General features: G+C 60.4%; 1 protein-coding gene and 1 non-coding gene across 4 annotated transcripts in view; both read right to left on the bottom strand.

The window, feature by feature from the left end:
- Positions 1-3,895: 3,895 nt before the first annotated feature.
- Positions 3,896-11,409, bottom strand: LOC127487596 (uncharacterized). Its single transcript, XR_011387684.1, has 2 exons — positions 5,798-11,409; positions 3,896-5,700 (listed from the first exon to the last, which is right to left on the bottom strand). It is a non-coding gene; the product is annotated as an uncharacterized protein (transcript).
- Positions 11,410-12,017: 608 nt separating this feature from the next.
- VPS26C (VPS26 endosomal protein sorting factor C) overlaps positions 12,018-17,207 on the bottom strand; it is a 41,783-nt gene continuing 36,593 nt past the window's right edge. For all 3 annotated transcript variants that reach the window (XM_008274876.4, XM_008274877.4, XM_017350796.3), the window contains 3 exons: positions 16,675-16,825; positions 15,850-16,002; positions 12,018-12,949 (listed from right to left, as the gene is read on the bottom strand). In XM_008274876.4, the coding sequence (XP_008273098.2) occupies positions 12,867-12,949; positions 15,850-16,002; positions 16,675-16,825 (387 nt within the window). In that variant the 3' untranslated portion in view covers positions 12,018-12,866. The remainder of the gene's footprint in view (positions 12,950-15,849; positions 16,003-16,674; positions 16,826-17,207) is intronic.

Raw genomic sequence — 17,207 nt, 5'->3', positions numbered from 1 at the left:
ACCTGCCAGTCATCCCAGGTAACTTTCCATCCTGTGTTGAAAGTGCACCTCCGGACATTGTCTTACCCTGCCCTTATCTGTAGGTGGGAACTTACGCTGTTGGTCTTGGAGCCCGCTCACTGCTGTTCTAATGAGGCCAGGCTGTTTGGCCTTTAATTTTTCCTGAAATTTCTGGTTGCCTCTTTTCTTCCCATACGTGCCCCTAGCTTGTCCTCCTGGGCGCCTTCAAGAAGCCCCCTCCGAGGGACACCTGATTGATCGGCCAGATTGACCTCACTCCTCCCTTACATTCATGCTTTTTCTTGGTTCACTTCCGGAATACCTACTCTGGCAGCTCCAGGAAACACCCACACCGAGACAGCTGAGGTGCAAGCAAGGAGCCTACTGCAATGTGCAAACGGGGCTGACGCTGTGGTGTAGTGGGCTAAGCCTCTGCCTTTGGCGCTGGCATCCCATATGGGCGCCGGTTCGAGTCCCGGCTGCTCTACTTCCAATCCAGCTCTCTGCTATGGCCTGGGAAAACAGTAGAAGATGGCCCAAGTGCTTGGGCCCCTGCACCCACGTGGGGAGACTCCCCTGGTAGCCACAAGAGCCAGTTCTGGGCCAGGCTAAAGCCAGGAGCCTGGAACTCCATCAGGGTCTCCCACTTGAGTGACAAGGGCCCAAGGACGCGGGCCAACTTCCGTTGTGCTCCCAGGCACAGTTGCTGGATCAGAAGTGAGGCAGCTGGGACTGGAGCCAGTGCTCTGGTACGGATGCTGGCCTGATACGGATGCTGGCCTGATGATACGATGTTGGCCTGATACGGGATGCCGGCATTACAGCGGCAGCTTAACCTGCTCTACCGCAACGCCTGCTCCCCTACCTTTTAAAATCCAATGTCTAGAAGCAGTTCCTTTGTCTATTATTTTATTGTGGGAGAATAGGTACGTATTTTTCAAATTCTGGATAGACCAGGAAGTCCTGGTCTTCTAGTAACACTTTGAAATTGTTTGCATTTCTGTAAAATAAATCCTCCTCAATGTTCCCACTGGTTCATGAAGCCTCTCGCGGGGACAGACTGAGGACCGTCACGACTCAGCAGGGGTAGGACAGAAGTGTGGAAGCCCCCCGGGATCATGCGTCTGTTTGGGGGAGATGGACTCTGTGCAGGGAGCAGGTGCACTCAGCTAAACGCTGCCGGGTGCTCAGAGACCCCACAGACACCGGGGCTGCGTCATGGCCCCCAGCACCTCCCAGGGCCCTCACTCAGCAACGGGGGTGCGCAGTGGGCACCGCGGCTAACACGCCTCTTAGGGCACTCCCATCCCGACCTGCAGGGCCTGGGTTTGGGTCCCGGCTCGGCTCCCAGTAGCAGCTCTCTGCTAATGTGCGCCCTGGGAGGCTGCAGGTGGGGGGTCCCTGCCGTCCCGGGGAGACTTGGACTGCGTTCCGGGCTCCTGGCTCCGGGTGGCAGCCCTGACCCACCCCATTGTTGAGGGCGTCTAAGGAATGAACCAGTAGATGGGAGATCGCTCTGTCCCTCTGCCTGCTTTTCAAATAAATAAAACAATTTTAAAAGAAAAAAGTTATCACAGAAACATGAGAAATGCATGGAGTATGCTTTGGTTCTCACTTCAAAGGCAAAGGAGGATAGTTTCCTATGGATTTTGTAGATTTTTTTTTTTTGTGCCTCAAGTGGTCAAAGGACTTTAGATGTGTTTGAAGTTCTGATAACAAACTTACCCCTCACACTTCCTCCCAGAGCCCTGGTGAGGACGGGCCTGGGGGCAGGGAGAAGGGGGCTGCAGCTGGATCCCACCCCCCCACCCCCCCACTGAGCCAGTGCCTCTCCCTCGGCCCCGCCCCCCACCCCGCCCCCCACCCCGGCCCTGAGAGCACGGAGTGCCTGCCTCTGCCTGCCTTCTCACCTTCTCACTGTCTTTCCTTCCCTCCCTGGTCCGGAGGGGCGGCGGGGGCTGGGGGGCCACAGAGCCAGGCCGGAAGGGGGCCTGTGACCCGGAGCTCGGCTGAGCAGACGCGAGGCTGGCAGCTCCAGTGTGCCTCTGCCCAGCTGTCAGCACCCTCGCCCTCACTTTCTGTCGGAAGCCACTGCACAAAGGACCGCCCTGTTCATCGGCCCCTCCTTCCAACCGCTGATGCCTGGGCGTGAAGGGTGCAAGTGGGCAGATGTCCTCACGGTGCTCTGGGCTGGCGCCCCCTGAAGCAGGCAGCAGGAACTTGGAGTGGGAGAAAAACCGCTCAGTTCACACGCTGGGGCCTGGCTGAGAACGCTGGACTTCCGCACTTGTCTACAGTGGCCGTTTCCCCTCACCCCCTGCGCGTCCCTGTGGTTGAGTGGGGAGACCCTGCATGTAGGGATGAGGCACATGGGGCTAGGACACCCCGCTAACCAGCTCCATTTAGCAAGGTCGCTTTAGCCTGACATCCGCCCAAGCTCCTGACACGGCAAAGTGTAAGTGGGGGGCAAGGACCCCTCTGTCTTTAAAATTTTGTTGAGAGGCAGAGACACACGCACACACACGCACGAGAGCGCGCGCCCAGCCGCTGACTCACTCCCCAGACACCGGCAATGGCCAGGGTGGGGCCGAGACAGGCCGGCAGCTCCACCCCAGCCTGCCCCGGGGCTGCCTCTCAGAGATGGCATTCGCAGCAAGTGGGGGCTGGGAAGTGAACCCGCGGGGGTCTTGACCAGCAGGCTAGGTGCCCACCCCAAAGAAGCTGCCTTGCGTACCCAGCGGGGAGGCCCACATCAGTCGGGTGTGCAGGGCCGGGGGCCGTGAGCTCAGCTCCCAGCAGCTGTGAGGCCTCGTCCTGGCGCTGGTCTCAGCTGTGCCTGCCCAGGACGCTCCCTGGGAGAGCTCAGGCATTCTGCAACCTTCCGCACCCTAAATCCCCGCTCGCCAGAGGACGCTGCAGGGGGAGATGAATCGTGGCCCCCAAATTCTCAGTGTGGCTTGACCACCCACGTGGCTGGGTGCAGAGGTTAGACCTCTAAGGGCGCAGCTCAGGTTAACCAAGGACCCGAGGAGGGGCCCCCAGTGCAACCTCACTGGCGTGCTTCTAAGAGGGGACAGCCGGGACTTCAAAGATGCCACGCGGGAGGCTGGCACCGCGGCTCACTAGGCTAATCCTCCGCCATGCAGCGCCGGCACACCGGGTTCTAGTCCCGTTCGGGGTGCCGGATTCTGTCCCGGTTGCTCCTCTTCCAGGCCAGCTCTCTGCTGTGGCCAGGGAGTGCAGTGGAGGATGGCCCAAGTGCTTGGGACCTGCACCCCATGGGAGACCAGGAGAAGCACCTGGCTCCTGCCTTCGGATCAGCGCAGTGTGCTGGCCACAGCGGCCATTGAGGGGTGAACCAACGGAAGGAAGACCTTTCTCTCTCTCTCTCTCTGTCCACTCTGTCAAAAAAAAAAAAAAAAAAAAAAAAAGATGCCACGCGGGGTGCCAGCAGGTGCCGCCTCTAAGCAGAGGAAGAGAGGAGCCCGATCCGGTCTGGGCGCCCGGCCCCCAGGACAGGGGAGCTCCCTTGCTGTGCGAGCTGCCCGCCCTGCGCTGTTCTGCGGCCCTCCAGCCACACACGCAACCCGGCGGCGGCACTGTGCCTCCATGCCTGCATGTCTGTCTGCAGGTCGTCCGCATTGCCAAGTACAAACTCAGGCTTGTCGTCTTCTCCGCAGAGCCCACTGGGGAACGGGGCTTGCACTGCATCCACGGATCAGCTTGGGAAGAATAAACACAATATTGATTCGTCCAACTCCCAAACACCATGTGTCTCTGCATACGTAGACCACTTTGAATTCTCTCACCCACGTCTTATACTTTTCATTTTAGTCTACAGCTTCCTCTAGATGAATTCCTATTGCGATGAATTTTCATACAACTAGAAATGCTATTTTTAAATTTTTATTTATTTGAGAGGTAGAGTAACAGAGAAAAAGAGAAATGCACCTGCTGGTTTACTCCCCAGACACCCCCACAGCCAGGGCTGGGCGGGGCCGGGCTGAGGCTGGGGCCCGGGACTTCTGCAGTCTCCCACGTGGCAGGCAGGGACCCCAAGTGCAGCCCCACAGGGGATGCAATGGCAGGAAGCTGGAATCAGCAGAGCCAGGACTAAATGTGTGTGTGTGGTTTTTTTGTTTGTTTGTTTGACAGGCAGAGTTAGTGAGAAAGGGAGAAAGGTCTTCCTTCCATTGGTTCACCCCCCAATGGCTGCTACAGCGGGGGCTGCACCGATCTGAAGCCAGGAGCCAGGTGCTTCCTCCTGGTCTCCCATGGGGTGCAGGGCCCAAGCACTTGGGCCATCCTCCACTGTACTCCCGGGCCACAGCAGAGAGCTGGCCTGGAAGAGGAGCAACCAGGACAGAATCCAGTGCCCTGACGGGGACCAGAACCCAGGGTGCCAGCACTGCAGGCGGAGGATTAGCCTAGTGAGCCGAGGCGCCGGCCTGGACTAAATGTTCTCACCAGTTCTATTTTGTGATTAAGACCCTTTCATGTAGTGGCCAGTGTGGTGGTATAATGGGTAAAGCCGCTGCCTGTAGGGCTGGCATCCCATATGGGCACCAATTCAAGTCCCGGCTCCTCCACTTCCGATCCAGCTCCCTGCTAATGCATCTGGGAAAGCAGCAGAAGATGGCCTGGGTGCTGGGCCCCCTGCATCCACGGTGGGGACCGAGAGGAAGCTCCTCGCTTCGGCCTGGCGCAGATCTGGCTGTTAGAGCCATCAGGGGAGCGAACCACTGGATGGAAGACAGCGCTCTCTCTCTCTCTCTCTCTCTCTCTCTCTCTCTCTCTGTAAATCTGCCTTTCAAATAAAATAAATCTGCTAAAAAGAGAGAGAGAACTTCCAGGTAGACAGTCACATTGGTGATTAGATTTCCTTCTAATCTTTGTCTGTTTTTGTGGTTTGATGCGTTGACTCAGTTCTCCAGTTGCCTGGTTCCAGACGTCAGAGAAAGCAGTGAGACTTCCGTCCTTAAATATGACAGCAGCTGTAGCTTTCTGTAGATGAGCTGCACCCAAGCAGGAGCCTTCCCAACGTATGTTCAGCCACGGGAAGGGGCTGGGGGTTTCCAGGAGGCCCGGGTGTGGCCGGGAGGGGATTTGAAACTGTCAAAGAGGGAAGCAGGCAGGCGTTGGCCTGGGGGTTGACAGCCTGGTCCCACAGCAGTGCCTGGTTCCAGGGGCAGCTCCAGCTCCGAGTCACTCCTGGGAGGCAGCTCACGTGGTCGCCTCCCTGCCATAGGTGGAAGACCCCCTGGCCCTGCGGGCACTTGGGCTGTGGGACCTCCATCTCTTTCCCTGCCTTCTGAACAAAAGGATGAAGAGGGATGGCCTCTGGGTGGGGGGCACGGGGGGCTCCGGGCTGCGAGCTGTGGGACAAGGCTTGGGGTGGGGCAGGGCCAGACCTCGCGGGGCCTTGGGGACAGGAGCTGGGGGTCGTCCTGCGGGCAGCTCTTCTCCCCATGCTGCCCCTGCACCCCCACCCCTGGAGTGGGGCTCCCGGGGGTAAGCAAGGAGGCCTGGTATAGCCACGACAGGGTGGCAGGTGGAGAGGGCCAGGAAGTCCCACGGGGTGATTCAATACTGACTTCTTAATTGTTGGAGAGACACACAGAGATCCCCCATGCACTGGTTCCTTCCCCAAACGCCTGCAACAGCCAGAGGCACCCGATGTCGGCTGTCGGCTGTCATGTTCTGTTAATGGGCGGCCGCTCAGGACTCCCCACCCCGTATCCAGCGCCCCCTGGAGTTGTGCCTCCTCCACCTCCCACCCGGCCTCCTGACACCGCACCTGCAAGTCGGCAAGAGATGGCCAAGTGCTGAGGCCCCCACCACGGGGCGGTGCTGGGGTGCCTGGCTTCTGGCTTCAGCCTGGTCCAGCCCTGGCTGGTGAAGACCCTTGAGGAGTGAAGCAGTGGATGGGAGAGGTTCTCTCTCTGCCTTTCAAATGAGTAATTTTTAAAGATAAAAAGATGAAATTAATTTTGCAGATGTATTTTATGTAACTAGTGTACCTGGGTACACTAGTTACATATTTACTTGAACATAAAATCAACGTAAAAATTACTGAGGTCTGTTACATTACGTTCTGGTACGTGCTGGGTCTGTACCACCCAGAGCAGCCGCATCTTGGCGCTCACGGCCACACGTGGCTACCGGATTGGGCCGGTCAGGCCAAGACTCTTATTCCACTTTACATATAAAAAACAAGCACCGAATGGCCAACACACACGAGTCACGAGCCGTCAGGAAAATCAAATGAAAACCACAGTGAGGTTTCGCTTCACCCCAGCTGGAACGCCTATCATCCAATCAAAAAATAAATGCTGGGGAGGACGTGGGGGAAAGGCCCCCTACTCCACTGCTGGTGGGAATGGAAACTGGTGCAGCCACCGTGGAAGACAGCGTGGAGACCTCAGCAACCTGAACACAGACCTGCCGCAGGCCCCAGCCATCCACTCCTGGGAATGAAATCCGCACAGGAGAGCTACCCGCACCCCCAGGAGCTAAGACAGCGACTCAGCGCAGCTGTGCATCAGCCGCGGACGGGAACGCTACTCACCCGTAGGAGAATCAAGTCCGGTCTTTGGCAACAAAGTGGGTAGCTGGAGACCACGATGCTTAGGGAAATCAGCCACACCCAAAAAGGCAAATCGCATGTTTTCTCTGATTTGTGGTAACTAATATATAGAGAGGAGGAAACGGACATCTTATGATCTGATTATTGTCATAGCCCTTGCTGATATCCCTGGGGACAGTGTCTTTCCACTTGTTGAACACTTTATTAGTGAAGCATGAAGCCTGTGGTTATGAAGTAAATTCAACGTATGTTATTGCAAAATTCAAAGAAAAGGAAGGAGCCAAGTATGCATCTTCCAAGTATGTTCTTGGGATCGTATCTTTGAAATACATGAAATCTGTTCTCTTTATAGTAATAAAAAATGCATCTTTAGAATTTTTTAAAAGAGCATTTATTTATTTACTATTTGAAAAGCAGATTGACAGGAAGAGACAGAGAAAGATATTGTGGGGCTGGTGCTGTGGCGTAGCGGGTAAAGCTGCCGCCTGCAGCACAGCATCCCATATGGGCGCTGGTTCGAGTCCCAGCTGCTCCACTTCCGATCCAGCTCTCTGCTGTGGCCTGGAAAAGCAGTGGGAGATGGCCCAAGTCCTTGGGCCCCTGCACCCGCATGGGAGACCTGGAGGAAGCTCCTGGCTCCTGGCTTCATATTGGTGCAGCTCCAACTGTTGCGGCCAATTGGGGAGTGAACCAGAGGAAGGAAAACCTCTGTCTCTCTCTCTCTGCCTCTCCTCTCTCTGTGTGACTCTGACTTTCAAATAAATAAATAAATCTTTTTTTAAAAAATATATTGCAATCTTCCATCCTCTGGTTCACTCCCCAAATGCCTGCAACAGCCAGGTCTGGGTCAGGCCAAAGCCTGGAGCCAGGAGCTTCTTCTGGGTCTCCCCTGTGGGTGCAGGGGCCCAAGCACTTGGGCCACCTTCCGCTGCTTTCCCAGGTGCATTGGCAAGGAGCTGGATTGGAAGTGGAGCAGCGGGCACTCAGATATGGGATGCCAGTGTTGCGAGCAGTGGCTTACCCACTGGGCCACAATGCCCACCCCTTTACGAGCTGAATCTCCCAGGAATGAGGTGACAGCGCAGGTGGACTGCAGGTCGGATTGTACCTTCTGCAGCCCCCACCGGCCCCCACCGGCCCCCTCGTCCCCGTGCATGGTGTCGGGGTCCCCAGCACAGCACACCAGCCTGATGGGCTGCATCTTGGACTTCTCTCGAGCGCCTCAGCCTTGCGTCCGGATGCCTGGTAGCTTCTCTGGGCCTGCGCACCTGCTTCCCGGCATGCGCGTTACTCTCTGGCATCCGAGCGCCCTGCTGGGTTTCAGTGCGAAGGCAGCTCACACTGCGCGTACATTTCACACTAGGTCCCCACAGGAGCCACACAGACCACATCGCTATTAGACTATAATCAGGCACTAAATTCCCAGCTCCTGGGTCCCAGGGCTGGCGGCAGGGGACATGCAGCCGAAGAAGGGGCCTGCATTTAGTTCTGTTTTTCTGACCCGCGCCTCCCTCACACGGGTGGAGAGGGGTCATGGAATCGGCCCTCCTTCCCTTTTACACGGAAGCCACAGCACGAGTTCTGTGGGTGTGGAAACCCGGATGCCGCCTCCGGGTGATTGTCCAAGGGAAAGGTCTTTCCAGGAAAATGTCTCCTGCCACGTGACAGGTGGGGCAGCTCGGGCAGCTGCGCCCCTGGGCCCCAGGCTCCGCAGGGGCAGCTGCTGGTCTGCCAGTCCCCCCTGCCCGCCCCCCCGCCATCCCACCGCAGCCCTAGCGCTGCACGCCCAGCCGGAGCGCCAGGGTTCTTGGGACAAATGAGGCCTGGAAGTCGCTCCCTCCCTGCAGCCGCCGCCGCCCTCTCTGGTTTCTTCCGACCCACCTGTCCTCTGCTGCTACTGATTTCGGACACGACGCCGCCCGTCGCGCTGCCGGGTCTCTGGCCGCTGTGGCTGCCTTTAACAGGGCGCCGTGTTTGTGGGGCTGAGCCCTGGGGGCTCTCGTGGACGCTGTGCAGGGCCAGGCGAGGAGCTGTTTGTTCTAGGGTTTTAGCAACAGTCTAGGGGGTGCCTGCCAGGTCTCCGAGCTCTTTCTCTACGGAGATTCCGCCTCTGCCCGCCCCCAGCTCAGCCGACCACCGGCCCCACCAGCCCCCGGGGCTCCCAACACAGATCCAGTTTGCCTCGCTGCTCCCACGGGCTCGGTCCCGCGCAACACTGCACAGGTGTCTCAGACACGTCTCATTTCCTGGTTTATGGGAGGAAAGCAAGTCAGGTGACCACCGCTCCTTCGTGGGTGTGCACGGAAGCTTCTAAACACGGTTTCCTAGATGCGTCTCTCCCGTCCTCGGTGATAAGGACTTGTACAAATGCTGGCCAGCGAGCCAACATCTGGGTCGCGTTCAGGCTCAACGTGTAGAAAACACTTTGTCTCTCCTACTTTCGCAGAGGGAAAAGTGAAGTCATTTCAAAACCCAGAAACTTAATGAGCAAAGAAAGCCAAGGATGCAATTTCATTTATAACTTAGATTAAAAAAACAAAACAACAAAACAGGCACCAGACTCAGGAGTCCTATTTCATTTAAACTTTTTTTTTAAAGTGGAAAAAAATTTTTTTAAAAAGTTTCATTGCGGGGCCAGCGCCGTGGCTCACTTGGTTAATCCTCCACCTGTGACGCCGGCATCCCATATGGGCACCGGGTTCTAGTCCCGGCTGTTCCTCTTCCAGTCCAGCTCTCTGCTGTGGCCCGGGAGGGCAGTGGAGGATGGCCCGAGTGTTTGGGCCCTGCACCTTCATGGGAGACCAGGAGGGAGCACCTGGCTCCTGGCTTCAGATCGGTGCAGTGCCAGCTATAGTGGCCATCTGGGGGTGAAACAATGGAAAAAAGGAAGATCTTTCTGTCTCTAACTCTGTCAAAAAAATAAAAATAAAATAAACTCCTTTTGGCCGGCGCCGCAGCTCACTAGGCTAATCCTCTGCCTAGCGGCGCCGGCACACTGGGTTCTAGTCCCGGTCAGGGCGCCGGATTCTGTCCCGGTTGCCCCTCTTCCAGGCCAGCTCTCTGCTGTGGCCAGGGAGTGCAGTGGAGGATGGCCCAAGTGCTTGGGCCCTGCACCCCATGGGAGACCAGGAGAAGCACCTGGCTCCTGCCTTTGGATCAGCGTGGTGTGCCGGCCGCGGCGGCCATTGGAGGGTGAACCAACGGCAAAGGAAGACCTTTCTCGCTGTCTCTCTCTCTCACTGTCCACTCTGCCTGTCAAATAAATAAATAAATAAATAAACTCCTTTTAAAAAAGTTTCATTGCCTGCAGCCACGCACTCAAACCAAGAGCTGGAAGTACATGGCAGGTGCAGAGACGCCGGGTTAGTGTCTGAGATGACGTCCCGCTTACCTGACTCACTCATCCAAGCCACAGGCGCAGAGAGCAGCGGCCTTGTGCAGGGGCAGACCGGGACTCGGCTACCCAGGGCCTCAGCACACCAGGAGCTGGGCCCCAGCCCACGGCATCTCTCCCGCCAACAGCACCGTCCGGTTTCCGGATCGACCTGCGTGGACTGGCGCCCACACTGCCCACCCCGGGCACCCAGAGCCCCGAGGGCACCCTGAGCGCTCACACCAGGGCGCGGGAAACCTGCCCCGCGTGAGAAGCACCTTTGGGCCTTGAGGTGTGCATATTTTCCTTACTCATCTGTAAGAAAATTCTCGTACGAAAGCGACGCTAACACGTCGTGCGGCATTATGCGATTTTCCCCAATCTGCCCCTTCATTTTAATGTACGGAAAAAACGTCTACCGGGGACTCGGCTTCCGCCCGGCGCTTCTCTTGACCTTGGCCCTGCCGGTGCCTGTTCTAACGCGTCACCGCCCGCGGCGCGGCTCCATCCCCTGCTGATTACGTCATTACCCGCTCGGACAGGTGCGCCCCTTCAGAATTCATCAGGTGAGGGGAGTATCAGAAATGCAAGCGTTAACGAATCTTCTCTGCATTCAAAATACCATCTTACACTGTGCTAAGTTCTCATCTGGGTCCAGTTGTGGTTTGTATATTTAATTCAATGTCTCCTCCGGTACCTTCATTACACTAATTTTTTTTTTCAAAAATGTATCGCTTCAGAAAACATCTGCTTATCTATTATTTGAAAGGGGAGAGTGGGAGGGGGTTTGGGGGTGGAGACCCTCGGTCCGCCGGTTCTCTCCCCAGAAGGCCGGGCCGGGGCGGCTTTCGGGTCCCCACGCGGGCGCAGGGCCCGCACGTGCGCCGCGGTGGACAGCGCGCGCCGCCGGACGCGGGATCCCCGCCCGCCTCTCCCGACACCAAGGCGGCTCGGCGGTGAGGGCGCGCAGGGAGCTGAGCCCTGCGCAGCGTGCGAGGCCCAGGGACGACCCGGGGGCCGCGCTGGGTCACCGGGTCCCCAGCCCCAGGACGGCCGCCTCAGGCCCGGAGAGCTGCTCGGACCGCGAGAGGGGCCGCCCTCCCCGCTCTGCGCATGCTCCGCCCGGGGGCACGCGGCGCGGCCACGCCCCCACGTGCCGCGCGGCCGTCACGTGATAGTGCTCAGACGCGCCGAGGATGGCAGTCTGCACCCGCGTCCTGGAGAGTGTCGTCTCAGCCCCGGCCTTCCCCAGGACGGCAGACTTGGGGGCTCCGGGGAGGATGGGCACGGCCGGGCCGCGCTGCGCCTTCACGAGGGCTCGCCCGCCGCGTGTGCGGAGCGGCCCCGCCTCCCCGGGCGCCCCCACCTCTGCTGCCCGCGTGCGGAGCGACCCGCCCCGCGCCCGCTTCCCCGGACACCCCCACCTCTGCTGCCCCATGTGCGGAGCGACCCCGCCCCGCGCCTGCTTCCCCGGGCGCCCCCACCTCTGCTGCCCCGTGTGCGGAGTGACCCCGGGCGCCCCGCCCCTGCTGCCTGTGTGCGGAGCGACCCCGCCCCGCGCCTGCTTCCCCGGACGCCCCCACCTCTGCTGCCCCATGTGCGGAGCGACCCTGCGCCGCGCCCGCCTCCCCGGGCTCCCCCATCTCTGCTACCCCGTGTGCAGAGCGTCCCCGCCCCTGCTGCCCGCGTGCTGAGCGACCAGCCCCGCCCCTGCTTCCTGCATGCTGAGCGATCCGCACCGCGCCCGCTTCCCCGGACACCCCCGCCTCCCCGGACACCCTCACCTCTGCTGCCCGCGTGCGGAGTGACCCCGGGCGCCCCCGCTGCCTGTGTGCGGAGCGACCCCGCGCCGCGCCCGCCTCCCCGGGCGCCCCCATCTCTGCTACCCCGTGTGCAGAGCGCCCCCGCCCCTGCTGCCCGCGTGCGGAGCGACCCTGCGCCGCACCCGCCTCCCGGGCGCCCCCGCTGCCCAGGGCGCTACGAGGGCCGGTGCTCCGCGCTGGCCGCGCCCTTCCCTTCGGCACCACCCATCCCCGTCTCAAACCGGCACTTGGCTGCTCCGTTTGGTGCATGTTTAATTCCAGTATGATTTCTTCTTGAAATCCCCCAGAAGGTGTACCTTCCTGCCGCTTACACGCACGTCGTCACGGGTCCTTACTAAAGCCGTGGGCGTAACAGGACGTCGTAAGCCAGGCGCTTGCGCTCTGACCACCAGCAGTCGGATCAGTCGCTGGTGAGGCGGCGGTGCGGGCGGGGTCTGTCCGACCTCCGCGCTCCCCGCACCACGCGTGTTCCGGGGCCGCCAGGCCGGCCCGTGTGCACAGCAGCCTGGTTAGCGGTGAGGCCCTTCACTGCGGGCCAGCGGTCACAGCAGGGTTCGAAGGAACAAAGGGACTGGCACCCGCACCCGCCACGAGGGAGGCTTCAGGTCAGAAAGCCCGGCTCAGTCGCGGGTCCCCGGAGACCGAAGATGCCGTGGAAAATGTTATAAAAAGAACCGCGGGACAGAGTGGGAGCCAAGGGGACGCCACCTGGCGCGCCTCCTCGGCGGCTCGCGGTGCTGCTCGGACTTCCCAAGCGAGGAATGTCCCTGGCCATCCATGCGCAAGTCGGAAAGGGTGTCCTGTCCCCACGAGCCCCCCTCACAGCCACGCCCACGCTGCGGGGACAACAGTTTGAGGAGGCCCAGCAAGGCACAGGAGGTCAGAAGCCACAAGAAACGCGCCCTGACAGGGTCTTGCCAAGAGCGTGCATACGTCCCGTTCGGTTCCAAAGGCAAGGTCTGGCTAGGCCGGGAGGCACCGTCACGAGACAGCAGGCCCGCTTCCGGAGAGGCAGTGTGGACGCACGCGGGTGGGGAGGCCGCGGGGCTGCCCTGGGCGCGCCCCTGCCCCCCCGCGGCCTGGCCTAGGCCCTGCAGAGCTTCAGCGGGAAGTTCTCCGTGATCAGGTGGTCGGCCTGCAGCAGCACGACGACGTTGACCTCGAACTCTGCAGAGGAGAGACGGGTTACGCCCCCGCACAGCACAGCACACCGCGGCTCCGCTGCAGGCACGGCGCGCCCCTCCCCCCCAGCACCGCGTCCCACGCCCAGCCACCTGCCCGCCGAGGTCTGCCCACCCCTGCAACCTTCCATCTCGTCACACGCGTTTAGTCATCCCAGCAGAGTGCAAACAGCCCAGGGCTGTCCGGCAGGTCTCCATCCTCCTGCGAGAAACCACTTCCAGAAAGAGCACACAGGCCATCGCTGGCCCTGCGCACATGGCCAGGTGATCTGACACCTGGTGGACCCTGGTCTCTCCACCTTGCAGCAAAGGGCTCTGTCCTCGCCAGCTCTCCAGCTGCTGTGGCTAAGGCCTTGATCACAACAGAAGGGAGGGGTGAGGAGGGCGCTCCTGGGAGAAAAGCCCCCGGTCCCTCCCCAGTGTGGCGTGGAGAGGCGGGTGGGCAAGCGTGTGTGGGCAGAGAGGACCCCGCAGGGCTCTGGGGTCCACTCCTCACGGGCGGGGCCTGAGGACCACGTCCCCGTGCGCGCCTCTGTGTGTGTGTGTGTGTGTGGCGAGTGGGGGGGCGGGGGGGATGCACTCCGCCGCAGTACCTCTGGGTTTTATAGAGGGCGCTATGACCTGTTCAGTAATGCACGCAAGTGTGTCTTCCAAGCAAACTCGTGCTGCTAGCCGGCCTTGCTCCCTCTGCCTCCGCAGGGCTGGCCTTCTGAGTCTGGGTCACCACAGCGCCTGCTGCCCTCCCTGCCACAGATGTGGGCGTCTTGACCCCGCACACTGCTGGGACAATGGAGGGCTTCATCCCAGGGTCCCTGGGCTGCCAACCCCACCATCCAGCCCAGCTCTGCGGCTCGGGTCCATAGTGCGGGCAAAGAAACAGCCAAGATGTCCCGTGCGTCAGCCAAGAGAGCTGCGAAGAGCAGTCCCTCTCTGGGGAGCCGAGCTTGGGATGCAACTGGGTGTGTGTGTGTGTGTGTGTGTGTATGTGTGTGTGTGGGTTCATAGTCCCAGTGTCAACGGCATCACCTGGAATGCTTAAAACCCTGGTGTGGAGAGGGCACTGGCCTGGCAGTTAGGAAGCCCACGCGTCCCATGCTGGAGGCCTGGATTCAGGACCTGGCTCTGGCTCTGGCTCTGGCTCCAGCTTCTGGCTAATGCCGATCCTGGGAAGCAGTGGTGACGGCTCAAGTAGCTGGGTGCCTCCCTGCCACGCACATAGGAGACCTGGACGGAGTCCGGCTCCACCCTGGCTACGTACGGTAGGTCTTTGGGGAGTGACTCAGCAGATGGGAGATCGCTACTTGTGTGCTTTGCAAAAAAAAAAAAGTGTAACTGAAAAACCATCCTCACTGGACTAATGATGAGAAAGCCCATCCTGAGACACAGGGACTGTGACACTAATAAAAACACAGCAGCCTTGGGGCCAGTCCCCACCTCTCAGTGAGGCCGGCAGCTGGTAGCAGGAGCCCTGACCGAGAGCCCTCAGCACGTCTGTGTCCCAGGCAGCCTCGGGCACGGCCCCGAGACGTCCAGGAGAGCCCGGGACTCCCTCGTGGTCTCCATCAGCCTGCAGAGGGCCCTTCCTGCTGCGTCTGTTCCACTCTGCAGCGTGGGCGACCTCGCAGCTGAACTCCATTAACAAGGTTCTCTCTAGGACAGATGGACCCTGGAAACACATGGTGAGATTTAAAACTACGGACGTGTTCAGGCAGGACGTGTTAGGGGCAGGAAGCAAGATCGGAACCTCTGTCTGGGCCGTCATTCCCATCTGGGGTCACACTGTTTACACACGGATTCGTGAAAAACGGCCAGGCACGGAAGCCGGGCTCACACTCTGCGTCTCTGCTCCAATGCACCTCGTCAGAGGCCAGAGAAGCCCACCCGCACGCCTGCACGCCCGCACCGGAGCACCTGCTCAGAGAAGCCCGCCCGCACGCCTGCACGCCCGCACCGGAGCACCTGCTCAGAGAAGCCCGCATGCCTGCACACCCGCACCGGAGCACCTGCTCAGAGAAGCCCGCATGCCTGCACACCCGCACCGGAGCACCTGCTCAGACTCACCCTTCCATGGTGGCGAGGATGACCAAGTGCCACGGGGGCCTGGCTGCTCCCCACCATGTCCCTAGCAGGTCCAGTTCCCAGTGTTGTGGGAGGGCTCACAGCTTCCCACCCACCCGCCCCACAGCACAGGCGGTGACTGACAGCTCCTTGCTCAACCACACACCGGCTGGGGCTGGTTAGGGACAGCTCTTGCCCAACCCACAGGGGTCAGGCGATTCACGTCTGACAGCAACAGCGACCCACTTGGGGACAGCTGTGGCCGGGCCGTGACGGGTTCCCTTCCCCCCTGAGCAGGGGCCAGACCTCCCATGCACCAGCAAACCAAGTACAGGAAACCCCAATTCACAATGCTGCGCTCGCTGGACACATCCGACACAGCCACAGGATGTGTCGCCAGATGACCTTTAGGTCATTATCATGTCATTACCATGGCGGGGCGGGGAGCACTCCCACTCCCATCATGCACCTGATGCCATGACACTTCCGCTACTTCCTAAAATGGGCGGTGCTTGAGCCCCACCCCTACTGAATATTCAAATGGACTCTGCCTCCAACACCCCCCTGTCTGGAGGGAATAAGGGAGGGGCCTGACTTCGTGGCAGGGGCTTTCGCGCTGCTGCAGTTCTCCTACCAGAGGGCTCTCTCTGAGGGGCTCTCTGCATCGCTGGCCATTTTGCTCATGTGCGTCTTGGTTCCTGTGATTGCACTTTCGTTCTGCTCCAGCTAACTCCTGCCCCCCCAACCCCCCCACCTCGCTCTGCCACGCCCGGGGGCAGAAGCTGTGAGCCTGGCCCGAGCCCCCTCCACGGCCACGCCGACACTCACCCACTTTGAAGTTGGTGGTCTCCAGCGTGGGGCAGGTGAAGAGCCTGGGGAAGACCATGTGGATGGGCACAGAGAGGCCCCGGCACACATCCCCGTCGGCGATCTGAATATTCTGGATCTCCGTGGCGTCGCGGGCATAGCCTTCTGCGCACCCTGGGGGAGGAGGGCGCCCCGTGGGGTCAGGCAGGCACTCGGTCACCGTCACCGAGCTGATCCACAGACCCCTGCCACGCCCACCACCACTCCAGTGCGCTCTGCGGGAATCTCGAGCGCCCCCTTTTCTTCCTCAGACACCCCCATCTGCATGTGTGCTGCAACATAACCCCCCCCCCACATTCCTAAGCTAATAGCTTGCGGAGGGGAACCTCTGGGAGGTGGTGGGCCATGGAGGCTCCGCCCTCCTGGGCAGACGGATCTGGCGTGGCCTCATGAGCCACCTGCTGGCACGCCGGCTCTGTCTTGCCACAGGACGCCTCATTCGGTGTGGGGCAGGCCCTGGCCACACACTGGGAAGAACCCGGCTCCAGGTTCTGGGACTTTGCAGCCTCCAGAATCTGAGCCAAATGAATGCCGCTCTATAAGCCACCTGGTCTGGAGTGCGCTGTTACAGCAACCGGCACGGGCCGGCCTCAGCCACGGCGTCTGCAGCAACGGGCACGGGCGGGCTGCGGTCACAGCGTCTTCGCTGTGTGACACCGTGGCAGAAGCCGTGGAGAACCTGGCGTCCCACAGTCCCTTCCGAGCCCAGCGCCCGACCCTCTTGGTCCCCCACCACACGGAAGACCGAGCCTCTGTCACACAGTGCGGAGGGCGGGCGGGCCTCACCGCAGGTCTCCACGCGGACCAGCTGCAGCTCCACACTGCGGACGGCGGCGTCCGAGCGCTCCACCACCAGCTCCCCCGTCAGCGGCTGGGTGATGGCGCAGTTGGTGGAGTTGAGGTGTCCTCGGATGAGGAATTTGGGGAGCAAGGCCCTCTGGAACAAAGGGAAAGGAAGCCCATGGTTACTGTGCTACGGACAGAATGGAAACAGAGCCGAGTGCTTGTTCACAGACGGCAATCAAGGACGGCACCTGGCCGGCAAGTCTGAACCGGCCGCCTGGGGCCGGGCCAGGTCTCTCAGACATCAGCCGAGCTGCTGCGACCCCGCAGGTGGCACGCTCCTCCTCACCAAGCTGAGACAGAAGAGACTGTACAAGTTGCCAGCAGTGTTTAAGGACAGCCAGCCACACACAGAAAGGAGATTTTAAAAACACTCACTTTGGGCCGGCACTGCGGCACAGTGGGTAAAGCCCCCGCCTGCAGCGCTGGCATCACACATGGGCACCGGTTCATGTCCTGGCTGTTCCACTTCCAAT

The sequence above is a fragment of the Oryctolagus cuniculus genome, chromosome 4, assembly GCF_964237555.1.
Source record: "Oryctolagus cuniculus chromosome 4, mOryCun1.1, whole genome shotgun sequence".
NCBI classification, from domain to species: Eukaryota; Metazoa; Chordata; class Mammalia; order Lagomorpha; family Leporidae; genus Oryctolagus; species Oryctolagus cuniculus.
The sequence above is the reverse complement of the archived record's forward strand: the minus strand, read 5'-3'. Positions and strand labels throughout refer to the sequence as shown.